Below are 16,513 nucleotides of genomic sequence, written 5' to 3'. Positions count from 1 at the left end.
TAATTTTATTTTCATAAAAGGATATTATAAACAAATTATTATAATTACTTTTTAAAATTAAGGCTATTAATCATTATTGTGTCATTGTTGTATTAAATATCATTGTTATAACAAATACATTGTTATAATCACAGCTACTATCTTTATTGTATCAAATATCAGTTGAAAAAATACGATAGAAAGATAAAACTTGAGTTATATTAGACACTATCTTTAAAAATTTATTTTGTAATTTTCAAAATAAAAAATAAATTCTTTTGACATTTTAATTTTTAAGATTAAAATAATAAGAATTTATTTGTAATTTGTAACCCAGCAGAGAGCATAAACAAAAAAATGATTAAAGTAAAAAATGGAAGTGATTTTTGTGTAAAGGTGCAAGATATTTATAGTGGAAAAATTAGCTATTATAAAAATCTAAAGATAATTTAATTAAATTTGCATAATATCATTAATATTATATTTAAATATCAAACTTGTATCATCTAAAAAATCTCACAAATAAAATCTTTAACGGTTATAAGATCTTATAAGATGAGATTATTATATTTGAAATCTAAACATATTTGAAAAAGTAAAAAATGAGTATTTACAAATAAGCAAAAATCGTTTGGAATATACACTCATTTTTACAATATAAAAGATTTTTCATTGTTGGATTTAATATTTGAGTATATATGTTTCAAATCCAGTATCTTTTGGATTATAAACCAAACTTAGACTAATAAAACTTAACATATAGAGTAATTAGTGAAAATTTTGCGTCTATGAACTAAAAACTTTTTTTGGTAGGCTAATATCCTATGAATCTCATAACACTCTATAAATCTGGTCAACGCTGTTTTGTGCCAATTGTTCATGGACACGCTTGGTAGTTTATAAGTGCTCTAGAGATTATGCCACAATCTCATAGAAGCGACTTCACTCCATACTTATATAGGTCATCAAGTATATACTGCAATTCATATGCTACCCTTAAGGGATATGAATATAATTAAGAGCTTTTAGCTCATCATCTCATTTAATACAATATGACACTTCTCACATTATAGGTAGGGATAAAGATAAATAGTGCTAGCAAAACTAACAAGTAACTTATAATTACCCATACAAACTTTTTTTATGAGATCTCTAACCACAAATGTTGGTTTCCTATCACTGTTAATTTCATATTGGCTTGTATAGGTGATATCATCAAGTGTATACTGCAATTCATATACCACCCATAAGAGATATAAACTCTCATTTAATACACTATAGCACTTCTCACACTATAGAAAGAGACAATGATAAATAGTGCTAGCAGAACTAACAAATAACTTATTAGTACCTGTACAAACATTTTTCATAGGATCTCCAACCACAAAAATTGAAATTTTTTTGATAATTATCTAATTTGGATTATAGTAAAATATTAATTTTTTCTAATGATGTGACATTTCCTTTAGATTTAATGGTCAAGCTTAACTATCATATCCGGTACCTAACATGTAGAAAGGGATGTGATAGAATACATTGACAGAGTTTTTCCTGAAAATATGCTAATTGACATGATAACCTATTGAATTCTAGAAGGTATAGATATATGTGGAAAATGACTCCATGTCAAACCATAATTTTCATAAATACATTTCCATTCTCTCTGTGAGGGTAAAAAATAATATATATTTACTGCTAAAAAAAAATACTAGTAGCCTATGAAAATATAGATGTATAATCAATCATCCTAAAATAATTAAAGTTTATAAAATGAATTCTAGTTGGCCCGACCTCCACTAGACTATATATATGGTGAAGTGGATATAAAGACAAACTCAAAAATAAGGCTGCTATACTGGATCACCAAAAAGAATTTGAAATATTAAAATATGAGGAGTGAGTACGATTACTCAGTGAGCGGATAAATAAATAACAAATAGAAATTGATAAGGTTTTGGTACTTAATTGCACCACATAATATGCTAAAATAAATATGAGGTGCAATAAATAAAAATGTTGACAGTATGAGAGAAATGATGGCATCTTAGATTCTAGGATGATAATATTGGCCCAAGAATAAATAAATTGATACTGGTCATGCACATATGCAGAGCTTACCCCAAAGCGCGAAAACCTAATATATACCCCAAAGACTATATGTATATTAAGTTTTATCCCAAAGACAATATAAATATAAGCTGAACTAAGAATGAATCACCTGATATCAAGGTGCTATCTAATCGATGCATATACATAGTATAGTAGGATATTTATTCAACTGCAATATAAATTTTTTTCTATTATTTGAAGATTATAAATTTACCATTTTTTATTTTTATTTTTCTATAATAAAATATCACATGTAGATATACATTTAATAAAATACCAGTCTTATAAATTTATCCCCTCACCTGTGCTGAAGACAGAAAAAAATATAGGTTGCTGAAGCACCTCTAGAATCTAGAACAAGGGTTGGAACTTCTCCTAAAATTACAGAAAATATAATGCATCAAGAATAGGAATTTAAATCCTAGAATGCAAATGCAGAATGTGAAATGCATGATTAATTTTCGAAAATTCTAATAAAAATTTGACAGCAGAGACTTTCCTCAATTTTTCAAAGGCTCAACTAACTCAATAACCCTCAATAATCATCACAAATAATTTAAAATGCCCATTTGGGTCTTCAACTACATATTTGTAAAAATTTCATCATTTTCCAATTATCTCTACTCTTCCATTCCAATTATATATTTCATTTCCTCCAATACACCCACTTAACTGCCTTTCAATATTAAATTCCAACTTTTCCAATATTAACATATATTCCAATAATTATCATAGATCCAAAATTATTCAACACATATTTTTTGTTCTAACAGTACAATAACTATTTAAGAAAATAAACCTCAAATCCTTAATAAATGGTGAAATCCTCCTTTTAACATCTCCCTCTTATAAAAATTAGGAATTTTAAAAAATATACTCATTGAACAAAACCTCTAAATAAAGAATAATCAACTTATAAATCAACATTTAGCTCTTCATAAACTAAAATCATAAAAATCACCATGCAATATAAGTACATAAAACTTAAGAAATCTATAAGAAAAAGGGAGAAAATTACCTATTAAAACTTGATGTCCAAAAGAGAGGAAAATGAGTTTTAGGTTAGGATTTTTTATTGAAAGAAACTAAAATAAAAATTAATTTGGGACTTTGGTTTAGATTGAAGAGTTAAAATGAAAGATGGAGAGGAGATGAGGGATTAAGATAATAAATTTAGTAATTTACAAAAAAAAGAAAATGGAGAGTGGGGATTGCTCTGGTTTCGAGACTCTTTCCTTCTTCTCTTTCTTTTTTTTTTAAATGTGGGCCCCATAATTTTTTTTCTTTTATTCATAAAGGTTTTACAATTCTCTTCCCCTAAAAGAAATTTCGTCCTCGAAATTTACGTACCTGGTGAAGCAAAGAAGTGCGAGTATTGAAGCCGCATATCCTCCTCTTGCTTCCAAGTAGCTTCTCTACTAGAGTGATTTCTTCAACAAACTTTCACAAGAGGAATTACCTTGCTTCTTAAGATATTCTCTTCTTTAGCTATAATCTCCACCAGTTCTTCCTCATACGTCAAATATTCTCTCAGCTCAATTGGTTGATTCTGAAGGACATGAGAAGGATCACTTCTATACCTCCTTAATATGGACACATGAAAAACATCATTAATCTGTGATAACTCTGGAGGTAAAGCTAAACGATAAGCAACTGGCCTAATCCTTTCTAGAATTTCATAGGGTCCAATAAACTGATGATCAACTTCTGACGCTTACCAAATCTTACAACCCCTTTCCATGTAGAGATCCTTAAAAATACCTTGTCATCGTCACTGTATTCGATATCCCTTCTTTTCAAATTTGCATAGCTCTTTTGTCTGTCTTGTGTTGCTTTTAGTCTACTCTTGATTATCTCAATTTTATCTGTAGTATGTTGTACCATTTCTAGACTCTCTAGCTTTCTTTCTCTTGTCTCAATCCAACACACTAGCGTTATGCATCTTCTCCTATATAAGGCTTTATAAAAAGCTATGCCAATACTATTATTGTAAGAGAACTCCATTAAATGCACATACTTGTCTCAACTTCCCTTGAATTCCATCACACATGCTCTAAGCATATCCTCCAAGGTCTAGATAGTTCTTTCTGACTGACTATTTATCTGAGGTTGAAATAAAGTACTAAACTTTAACTTGGTGCCTAAATCATTTTGCATGCTAGGCCAAAACCACGATGTGAACCTTGGATCTATATCTGGAACAAAAGAGATTGGGGCACTATGGAATCTTACAATCTCATTGATATAGATTTCTGCCAACTTATCCAAAGAGTAGTCCATCCTGATAGGTAAAAAGTGTGATGACTTGGTTAATCTGTCAACTATCACTCACATTGCATCATGCCCACGTGAAGTACGAGGCAATCTAGAAACAAAGTCCATGGTAATGTGCTCCCACTTCCATTATGGAATGGGGAGCGGTTGCAGCTTTTCTGTTGAATGTTGATGTTCTGCTTTAATTTTTTAGGACACCAAATAGGTTGATACAAAATCAACTATCTCCTTCTTCATACATGGCTATCAATAATTTTTCTTAAGATCTCTATACATCTTAGTGCTACTAGGATGCATAGAATATGCAGAACAATGAGCTTCTTCCATGATCTTTCTTCTCAAGCTTTCAAATACAAGTACACATAATCTATCACCAAACATTAAGGTTATGTCCTCCTTTAGCAAAAAATCAGCACGAGTTTCCTTTCTCACTTCATCACTGATCTTACTTAACTTTCCATCTTGGTTTTGTGCTTCCCTAATCCTTTCTACTAAAATTGGTCTAACTTTTAGAGTTGCCAACAATGCTCCTAAACCATCCACTGTTAACTATGCTCTTAAGGATCTAATATCCAGTAATAACAAAAATCGAACTGTCTTGAAATGAGCTATATTACTAAAGGACTTGCGACTAATGGCATCAGCTACCACATAAGCGTTGCTTGGATGATATTCAATGATACAGTTATAGTCCTTTAGCAATTCAAACACTGCCATTGCCTCATATCAACTCTTTCTATATGAGAAGATACTTTAAACTCTTATAGTCTGTAAAAATCTAACAAGTCTCACCATAAAGGTAATGCCTCCATAACTTTAAAGCAAACACCATTACAGCTACCTCTAGATCATGGGTAGGGTAATTTAATTCATATAGTCTAAGCTGTCTGGAAGTATAAGCTATCACCTTCCCATGTTGCATTAACACACAACCTAAACCCTTGCAGGAAGCATCACTATACACAATAAACCTACCTACACCTGAAGGTAGGGTAAGGACTGGAGCTAAGGTGAGACAAGCCTTAAGCTTCTCAAAACTCTCTTGGCATTCATCTGTTCATTCAAACTTTACATCTTTCCTAACTAGTTTAGTCAATGGTCCTGCAATAATGGAGAAATCTTGGACAAAGTAGCGATAGTATCCTGCTAAGTCTAAGAAGCTTCTAATCTCCGTAGCATTAGTTGGAGGATCCCAATTGACTACTACCTCAATCTTCTTAGGATCAACAAATACTCCATATTGTAACGACCCGGAAACCGGACCGCTACCGGCGCTAGGATCCAGGTCGGCTTAAGGCCGCCGGGACCCGTAGCAAGCCTGACATACCACCTGTAAACCTGTTTAATCCCATACATGATCAACACCATACGTAAAAATTTTAAAACTTTACCTTTCATACATTCATCCTTTCATTCTTTTACCAAACTCAACCAGTACATGCACTATACATAGTCATAATCATAAACATTGACCCCTCTATGGGATCTCATCAGTGTCCCAATAGGTGACATAACATATGTTGAGTTGGTTTACATAAACATCATAAAACATCTAAGATCATGTATTAAAAGGGATAACGACTTTCTATGGTCAAGCACACCTCTATCATCCATAAACATCATTACATTACATGTCTATACTGTACTTTTACATAACATCATAATCATTTGTCATGTCCACACTAGCTATTACATAGACAAGACTTCATTACTCTTGCTGACCTCCTGGTCTACCTTGTACCTGCAAACCTGGGGGTTAAGGGAGAGGGGTGAGCTACTAGAGCCCAGTGAGCAGAATAATAAAAACATTATATTAACATTTCATGCTTTCATGAAATGCATCACATCACAAACATATCACATCAAGGATGAACTTGTCACCAGTAGCCCTCTACATATCCAATAGTGCCAGAATGTAGAATGGGTCCTGGTCTTTCTCTTACATAGCATAACATAACATTCCAATGTGCCAGAACGTAGAATGGGTCCTGGTCTTTCTCTTACATAGTGCCAGCGAACGTAGAATGGGTCCCACTGGTCTTACATTCCGTACCGTACAAATCACATCGTCACATCATAGATCGAGGGCTATGGATCATCCAACGTTCATCCACATCAGCAACAATAAAGTATGCAATGCAACATATTCGTGAATTCTAATGCAAACAACCTAGTATATCTCATGACATTAATGATGCGTGAATCATGCTAAAAATGTCCATTATTTGCTTTAAAACGTAATGAGTTATTCCACTCACCTCTGGGTAGCTCTGACCAGACACTGGAGCAGCTGACTCACTGCTGGGGTCCTCAGTTCCTCGGGTCCGAACCTACACAGGTGGACTCAAATGAAGGACCAAACATACATGAACATAACTCTAAACTACTCCCCAAAACCCCCCCCTAGAACATCATGAAACAATCATGGAAAAACATGCAAAGGAGGGCTGGACAGGGCACTTTCGGCGGCAGGTTCGGCGGCCGAAAGTCCCTTCAGAGCCGAAAGTCAGGCAGGTTCGACGGCACCTTCGGCGGCCGAAACTCCCAGACAGAGGCGAAACTCTTGCATGTTTGGCGGCACTTTCGGCGGCCGAAACTGCCCTCCAGAGATGAAAGTCCTCTTTCGGGGGCAGGCTTCGGCAGCCGAAGGCTGCCTCCACAAGCGGGTTCGACGGCCGAAAGTTCCTTCGGCGGCCGAACCTGAGTTTCTCCCAAAGTGGCAGAAACTCAGCTCCAACATGCACAAATGCCTCCCAAACCTTTCAAACATGCATAAACCTATTCTACAACACTTCCAATCAAACACAATCAAGCATACAAGTTCATAGGGGTCTCAAACTAGCCTAAAACCCCAACTATAACACATCAAACATACTCACATTGCTCATGAACACACATTAAACCCATAAACTCAAAACAACCTAAACATGCATTTCTACTCCATAAACTTGTATAAAAATTGTTTAAAACACATCATAAGCTAGAGATCGACTCTTACCTCTTGAAGATCGAGAGTAGAGGCGATCTAACTTGGAGTTGGGAGAGATTTAACTCCTTGGGTCTCCAAGCTCAAAAACTTGTCTTTTTGCTCAAAAATCTTCAAAACAAGGTGAAAACTAGTGAAAATCGTGAAAGATTTGAAGGAAGGAACTCAAGATCGGTGAGGGGCGACGGAGAGCTCACCTTGGCGGAAAATGGGGAAAAGCTCGCCCGTTTTCGGCTAAGGGACCCCTTTATAGGTGGCTGGCCAGGCCATATTCGGGAGCCGAATGTGCCTCCGCATGCATGCCATGTTCGGCGGCCACATTCAGGAGCCGAACGTGCCTCCGCATGCATGCCATGTTCGGCGGCCGAACATGAGGTTCAGCGGCCGAACCTGGACTTCCCTCACTTATGCTTTCGGGGGCCTAAAAGCGCTCCCGAAGGCATGCATGTTCGGCGGTCGAACCTGAGTTTTCCTCCAAGGCTATTTTCATGCAAAAACTCATTTCTTTCTTGATTAAAAACATAAAACACGTTAAAACATTTTATAAAAACATGGTTTTACCCTTCTAGAGGTCTCCAACACCCGAGATTCCACCGGACGGTAGGAATTCCGATATCGGAGTCTAGCCGGGTATTACATTCTCCCCCCTTTAAGAACATTCATCCCCGAATGTTCCTCAACTAGCACAAGCAAGGCATAACACACATCATACATATAAAACACGCATAAAACTAACCTCAGAAGAGATAAGGGTACTGCTGAAGCATGGACTCCCGTGTCTAGGGGTGAGCATTCGGTCGGTTCGGTTCAAAACCGAACCGAACCGAAATAACCGAAAACTGAATTGAAGAACTTTACAAAAACCGAACCGAACCGAATAAGAGGGATAACCGAATCGAACCGAATCAAATCGGTTCGGTTCAATTCGGTCGGTTTAATCGGTTAAACCGATTTTTGGAGCAATTCGTTTAAACTTAATGCTAAATGACCTGCCAGCAATAGCGTTTTAAATGGCAATTCCATCCTTTTTCATCAATTTTATTATGCTATTCAAAGAATTTGAAAAAATAGTTGCCTCAACACAACATCTAATTTATAATATATATAAATCAGGATACAACATCACAGATTCACAGAACAACAGATTCACAGAACAACAAATCTAATGGAATTTGTTTTCAAAATATTTATTTACCTTCTACGGTTGCCTCAAGTTCAATAGCACACATGGACGACACAACCGATTGAACTGAGGGCTGGAGGCGTGAGAGAGATGTACGACACAACAGCACGCGGCAGTGCACGACAGCGATGCAGATGTACGACACAACAGCACACGACTGTAATACCCGGCTAGACTCCGGTATCGGAATCCCAACCGTCCGGTGGGACCTCGGATGTCGGAAACCTCTAGAAGGGTAAAACTATGATTTTATGAAATGTTTTAATGTATTTCATGTTTTTAAGTAAGAATTAAATGAGTTTTTGCACGAACAATCTTTGGAGGAAAACCCAGGTTCGGCCGCCGAACTTTGAGGTTCGGCCGCCGAACATGCATGCTTTCGGAGGGACTTTAGGCGCCCGAAAATTTTGAGTGAGGGAAATGCAGGTTCGGCCGCCGAACTCCAAGTTCGGCCGCCGAACCTTGCATGCATGCGGAGGCACTTTCGGCCCCCGAACGTGGCCTGGCCAGCCACCTATAAAAGGGGCACTTAGCCGAAATGGGAGAGTTTTCTCCCATTTCCAGCCGCAGCAAGCTTCCGACCTCCCTCTCCCAAATCTTGTGTTTTTCCTTCAATCCCCACCATTTTCTTTGAGTTTTAAGGTTCCACAAAAGTTTTTGAGTGTTTTTAAGCAAGTTTGGAGCTTGGAAGTCTTGGAGCTAAATCCCTCCATTTTCCGAGCTAGGGTCGTTCTTCCTCTAGATCTTCAAGAGGTAAGCTTCGATCTATGCTTCTTTTATGTTTTATGAAGGTTTTATGCAAGTTGATGGGGTAGAATGCATGATGTTGTTAGGTTTATGGGTTTATATTGTGATTTGAACAATGTATGTTGAAAATGTGTTGTTTGAAGTGTTGTAGTTGGGGTATATTATAGTTTGAGACCCCTAGGTGTGATGTATGATGTGTATGCATGTGTAGAGACAAGTTTATGCAGGTTTTGAGGCGTTTTGGAGGCTGTGGACACAAGGGAGCCAAGTTTCTGCCCTTCGGCAGAAACTCAGGTTCGGCCGCCGAAGTGACTTTCGGCCGCCGAACCCCCTTGTGGAGGCAGTTTCGGCTGCCGAAGCCTGCCCCCGAAACTCAAGTTTCGTCTCTGTCTGGGAGGTTCGGCCGCCGAAAGTGCCGCCGAACCTGCATGACTTTCGGCTGCAGAGGGACTTTCGGCCGCCGAACCTGCCGCCGAAAGTGCCCTGTTTAGCCGTTTCTTGCATGATTTCATGTGATGTTTTCAGGATGTTTTAGGGGGTCTTTGGGGAGTATTTTGGAGTCATGTTCATGTATGTTTGGTGCCTCATTTGAGTCCACCTGTGTAGGTTCGGACCCGAGGAACCGAGACCCCCGGTTGTGAGATAGTCGTTCAGAGTTCGTTGTTAAAGCTTCAGTTACCAGGTGAGTGGAATAAACTCTAAGTTTTAAAGTAAATTAATGAAATGTTTTAGCATGATTCACGCATCATGAATGCCATGAGATATATAGGTTGTTTGCATTAGAATTCACGAATATGTTGCATTGCATACTTTGTTGTTGATGTGGATGAATGTTGAATGATCCATTAGCCCTTGTATGTCATGATAGCCTATGTGAGTCCAGGTGTGCCTGCTACGGCTCTACGCCCCTGGCACCATGACAGATTATGGAAGTCCGGGTGTGCCTGCTACGGCTCTACGCCCCCGGCATGTATAAGTAAGAAAGATTGGGGCTAAATGGTGACAAGTTCATCCTTGTTGTGAAATGTTTGTGTTATGGCGCATACATGAAAGCATGAATAAGAAAAAGAAAGAAAAAGTTAAATGATAATAATAATAATAAAATGAATAATAACGTACCTAAAAATGGAGGAATTAAAACAAATGTTTTTAGTTTCTGCTCACTGGGCTCTAGTAGCTCACCCCACTCCCTTTATCCCCAGAGTTGCAGGTACAGGGTAGATCAAGAAGTCGGCTAGAGTGAAGTCAAGTCCTGTATGTTGTAATAGATAGTAGTGGACATGAACATGATGTAATGAATATTTATGACCATGTAATGTAATGTAATGAATGATTTGATGATGTATTGAGGATTATAGTAGTGCTTGACCTAGAGGTGTGTGAATCCCCATTATGTACAGAGTGTTTAATGAGTAATGATGTTAATGACCATGATTATCCAAGCTGTTATGTATGATGATGATACCCCATTGGAGTATTTGATGAGGACTCCAGTGTGGGGTTTATGTATGATTTTGTGCATGCACAGGTTTTGCTTGGATAAGAGAAAAGAAAAATTTTTACAGATCATGTATATGTTGTTATGTATGGGATTCCACAGGTTTACAGGAGGTATGTAGGCTTGCTACGGGTCCCGGCGGCCTTAAGCCGATCTGGATCCTAGCGCCGGTAACGGGTCGGATTTCCGGGTCGTTACAGAGTGGTATCAGAGCCCTAGGTTCATATGGTCGGACCTAATGTGTCGGGCTCATAGATGTTCTAGAAGGTCAAGCACACTAGGAAAATCATGTCCACTAGGATAGGATGTAGAGTCCTGTCTATATGATGATATGATATGCCATGATGATATGCATGTGCATAAATGCTATGATGTGATGTTATGTATATGATGAGGGTTCATGTGTTTCCACATGAACCATATGATGCTAACGATTGCTTATACTATGTGCTGTTTTTCAGAAGATAGAATGAGAGGAACTCGTCGATCTGCACGATTGACTGGAGTGCCACCTCAGGACGAGGGCGCTGATGCCCGTCCTTCAGCTTTGCCTAGGGCAATGTCCAGTAGGTCCAACAGAGACAGAGTAGCTAGAGACCCTAGAAGGTCTTTGGATCTGGGTAGAAGCAGATCAGTAAGGGGAACAGTGCAGGGAGGAATGTCTGAGGACATGGAAGTAGATCAGAGGAGGGATGGCAGTCTCGGTGTGAACATGCCGGAAGAGGGCATGGGAGAATCAGAAGGAGGCACTCAGGCCTCGAGTTATGTCCAGCCACATCACTACCCACCCTATTCACACCATCCAGGGTATTCGATGGGAGGTACATCGGATAACCCCAGTTTTAGCCCTTATCCTCCACATATGCCATACCCACCTTACTACCCACCATACTCTCAGTAACCCATGTACCCACCTCCACCTCCCTATACCAGTACAGCAAACCCTACCCCAGGGGATGTTGCACCTCCACCACCACCAGTACCTACTGTCCCGGAAGCACAAGTACCCAAACCTACCTCATCTGGAGGGAGCAAGGTCAAGATGACCGATTATATGAAGTTGGGTGCTCCTCAGTACAGAGCAGGCGATGACCCATTTGAGTATCTGAGCAGGGTCAAGACTATTACAGATGAGATAGGGGCTGATGACAGTAGAGCCATTCAGATGGCTGGGTTCACACTGGAGTGCAAGAAGGCACGTGGTTGGTTTAAGAACTATGTGAACCCGAGAGCGGACAGTATGTCCTGGGAGGAGTTCGCAAATGAGTTTGCAGGATGGGCTTTCCCTGAGAGCTCTAGAGAGCAGAAGATGATAGAATTCGAGCAGTTGAGGCAGACTGATCAGATGAGTGTGGAGGAGTACACAGACAGGTTCCTGGAGTTGTTGCCATATGCTGGGCTGAATTTGGACACAGATCAAAAGAAGTCAAGGAGATATATTATGAGGCTGCACTCCAGGTATTCCTCTTTGGTACAGTCAGCAGAGAGGGAGAGTTTCCACGCCATAGTGGATATGGCTAGGAGAATGGAGGCTAGTGCTATCGTTGAGGGGAAGGTAAAACAGTCAGTGGCACAGTCTTCTGGTTCCAAGACCCCAGGTGGGGAAAGGTTAGACTCTTCTTCTCTGAGTACAGCAGTTGCAGGCAGTAAGAAGTGGGACAGAGGCCACAGAAAATCTAAGAAGAATAAGTTCTGGAACAAGATCAAGTCAGGTCTGGGTTTAGGCAGTGGCTCAAGCTCTGGCGCAGAGGTTACAGCATGTATGAGATGTGGGAGACCACACAAGGGAGTATGTCTGGCAGGGACAAACACATGTTTCAGGTGCGGACAGGCGGGTCATTTGGCTCGAGATTGTCCTAGAGCAGCCTTTGCAGCACCGTCTCAGCAGACAGCCTCCGACAGTGTGGTGCAGCCAGTAGCTCCAGCCGCAACACAGGCCAGTGGCAGAGGCAGGGGGAGAGGGTCAGCCTCTTCATCAGCAGGATACAGAGGTGAAGGTCCATCAGCTCCTGCACGGATCTTCACTATGACTCAGCAGGAGGCCAGCACATCCAACACCGTGGTGGCAGGTAATCTCATCATTGGTTGTTCTGATGTGTATGCCTTAATGGACCCGGGTGCATCTCATTCTTTTATTGCTCCGAGAGTCGTGGAGAGGGTAGGATTGATGGTCTCTGGGTTAGAGTGTCCCCTATGGGTCAGTGGACCCAAGTGTGACCCGTCAGTGGCAGAGGCAGTCTGCCAATGTAGTCCAGTTTTCATAGAGGGAAGATGCCTTTCCGCCGACCTCGTGGTTCTAGATTTGACAGATTTTGACGTCATTCTAGGGATGGATTGGTTATCGACCCATGGTGCTACCTTGGACTGTAGAGACAAGGTAGTCAGATTCAGAGATCAGGATGGGTCAGAGGTCGTCTTCAGAGGAGACAAGAGGGGTACACCTAGAGGTCTGATCTCAGCTCTTCAGGCTCGTAGGTTGCTTAGGAGGGGATGTCAGGGGTTTCTAGCTCATGTGAGGGAGTTAGATAGTCATGTCAGAGAGCCCGCCTCAGTGCCTGTGGTGAGTGAGTTCTTAGATGTTTTCCCAGACGAGCTGCCAGGGTTACCACCTGCTAGGGAGATAGAGTTCAAGATTGAGTTAATGCCTGGTACCAGACCGATCTCTATCCCTCCCTACAGGATGGCACCAGCTGAATTGAAAGAACTGAAGGAACAGTTGCAAGAGCTGGTAGATAAGGGTTTCATCCGACCGAGTACTTCACCTTGGGGTGCTCCGGTTTTGTTTGTGAGGAAGAAGGATGGATCCCTCAGACTTTGTATCGACTACAGACAGTTGAACAAGGTCACTACCAAGAACAAGTACCCTTTGCCGAGGATCGACGATCTATTCGACCAGCTAGCAGGAGCAGGTTGTTTCTCCAAAATAGATCTGAGATCAGGGTACCACCAGTTGAGGATAAGGAATGAAGATGTACCGAAGACAGCTTTCAGGACCAGGTATGGGCACTATGAGTTCCTTGTGATGCCGTTTGGGTTGACCAACGCCCCTGCAGCATTCATGGACCTCATGAACAGAGTATTCAGTCAGTATCTGGATCACTTCGTTATTGTCTTCATAGATGATATCTTAGTGTACTCCAGAAATGCAGAGGAGCATGCCCATCACCTGAGGACAGTTTTGCAGAACTTGAGAGAGCATGGCTTGTATGCCAAGTTCTCCAAGTGTGAGTTTTGGCTTAGGAGCATTTCATTCTTGGGGCACATTGTGTCAGAACAGGGTATTGAAGTAGACCCCAAGAAGGTAGAGGCTGTAGCTAACTGGCCTAGACCCACCACAGTGACCGAGATCAAGAGTTTTCTGGGTTTAGCAGGTTACTACAGGAGGTTCGTTCAGGACTTCTCAAAGATTGCTGCTCCTATGACCAAATTGACAAAGAAGGATCAGAAGTTCATATGGACCGATCAGTGTGAGGAAAGCTTTGAGGAGCTTAAGAGGAGGTTGACTTCAGCACCGGTGTTAGCTCTGCCAAAAAGTGATGATGACTTCTCAGTATATTGTGATGCGTCCCGTGTGGGACTGGGTTGTGTGCTAATGCAAAATGAGAGGGTGATCGCTTATGCTTCTAGGCAGTTGAAGAAGCATGAGCTGAATTACCCCACACATGACCTAGAGATGGCAGCAGTGATCTTTGCACTCAAGATGTGGAGGCATTACCTTTATGGGGTAAAGTGTGAGATCTTCACAGATCATAAGAGCCTGCAATACATCCTGAGTCAGAGAGAACTGAACATGAGGCAGAGGAGATGGGTAGAGCTGTTGAGTGACTATGATTGCAAGATTCAGTACCATCCGGGTAAGGCGAATGTTGTGGCAGACGCCCTAAGCCGGAAATCACTCGGCAGTCTATCCCACATTTCAGCAGAGAGGAGGCCGGTGGTGAAGGAGTTCCACAGACTTATGAGTGAGGGATTACAGTTGGAGTTGTCTGGCACAGGTGCCTTAGTGGCTCAGATGAGAGTGACACCCGTGTTTCTGGAGCAGGTAGCTCAGAAACAGCATGAGGACCCAGAGTTGGTCAGGATAGCCAGAACGGTTCAGTCAGGCCAGAGTAATGAGTTCAAGTTTGATGATAAGGGGATCCTCCGCTACGGGAACAGATTATGTGTGCCAGATGACATTGGTCTGAAGGGAGATATTATGGGGGAAGCCCATAATACCAGGTATAGTGTTCACCCTGGAGCCACCAAGATGTATCAGGATCTGAAGAGAGTGTATTGGTGGCCAGCTATGAAGAAGGACGTGGCACTGTTCGTGTCAGCCTGCGATGTTTGTCAGAGGGTGAAACTAGAGCATCAGAAGCCGGCTGGAATGTTGAATCCACTACCGATTCCAGAGTGGAAATGGGAAAATATAGCTATGGACTTCGTAGTGGGGTTACCGGCGACGTCCAACAGATTGGACTCCATATGGGTGATTGTGGACAGACTCACCAAATCTGCTCACTTCATCCCTGTCAGGAGTGGTTACTCTGTGGACAAGTTGGCGCAGGTGTACGTAGATGAGATTGTCAGACTGCATGGGGTCCCGGTATCTATAGTGTCAGATAGAGGGCCCCAGTTCACCTCCAGGTTTTGGCGGAGTCTGCAGAACGCTATGGGTACCAGATTAGACTTCAGTACTGCCTTCCACCCACAGACAGACGGACAGTCAGAGAGGACCATCCAGACAATAGAGGATATGCTCAGAATGTGTGTGCTAGATTTTGGCGGTTCTTGGAGGCAGCATCTACCTTTGGTGGAGTTTGCCTACAATAACAGCTATCATGCTAGCATAGGGATGGCTCCATATGAAGCTTTGTATGGGAGGAAGTGCAGATCACCTATCTGCTGGGAGGAAGTAGGAGAGAGGACTCTTGCGGGTCCGGAGTTAGTAGAGCTTACCAGCAGGGTGGTACCCATAATCAGAGAGAGGATCAAGACTGCTGCTAGTCGGCAGAAGAGTTATGCAGATATCCGCAGAAGACAGCTAGAGTTCCAGGAGGGGGATTTGGTTTTGCTCAAGGTGTCTCCTATGAAAGGAGTGGTTCGGTTCGGGAAGAAGGGTAAGTTAGCTCCACGGTACATCGGTCCTTTCGAGGTGCTTCAGAGGGTCGGTAATGTGTCGTACAAGCTAGACTTGCCTGCTTCGATGGAGAGAATCCATCCGGTTTTCCATGTTTCTCTGTTACGGAAGTACGTGTCGGATCCTGGAAAGGTTCTTAGTGAGCCTAATATGGAGATCCATGAGGATCTCACCTATGTAGAACAGCCAGTGCGGATCCTAGACACTCAGATCAGAAAGCTGAGGAACAAGGAAATCCCGATGGTGAAAGTCCTTTGGAACCACCACAATATTGAAGAATGCACCTGGGAGACACGGGAGTCCATGCTCCAGCAATACCCCCATCTGTTTTGAGGTGAGTGTTAGTTGTTCTATGTGTTGCATGTATGATATATTGTATGCTATGTTGTATGTTATGATTGATGCCATGCTTTGTATGTTAGTTGAGGAACATTCGGGGACGAATGTTCTTAAGGGGGGGAGAATGTAATACCCGGCTAGACTCCGGTATCGGAATCCCTACCGTCCGGTGGGACCTCGGATGTCGGAAACCTCTAGAAGGGTAAAACTATGATTTTATGAAATGTTTTAATGTATTTTATGTTTTTAAGTAAGAATTAAATGAGTTTTTGCACG

At 41.2% G+C, this 16,513-nt stretch overlaps 1 protein-coding gene across 1 annotated transcript; it reads right to left on the bottom strand.

Moving 5' to 3' along the window:
* Positions 1 to 3,520: 3,520 nt before the first annotated feature.
* LOC110611507 lies at positions 3,521 to 3,972 on the bottom strand. Its single transcript, XM_021751890.1, has 2 exons — positions 3,807 to 3,972; positions 3,521 to 3,756 (listed from the first exon to the last, which is right to left on the bottom strand). Exons 1-2 carry the CDS (start codon positions 3,970 to 3,972, stop codon positions 3,521 to 3,523), a joined length of 402 nt encoding a protein of 133 aa, XP_021607582.1.
* Positions 3,973 to 16,513: the final 12,541 nt, after the last annotated feature.

Source organism: Manihot esculenta, chromosome 3 (assembly GCF_001659605.2).
Source record: "Manihot esculenta cultivar AM560-2 chromosome 3, M.esculenta_v8, whole genome shotgun sequence".
NCBI classification, from domain to species: domain Eukaryota; kingdom Viridiplantae; phylum Streptophyta; class Magnoliopsida; order Malpighiales; family Euphorbiaceae; genus Manihot; species Manihot esculenta.
Note: the sequence above shows the minus strand (reverse complement) of the source record. Positions and strands in the feature narration are given on the sequence as shown.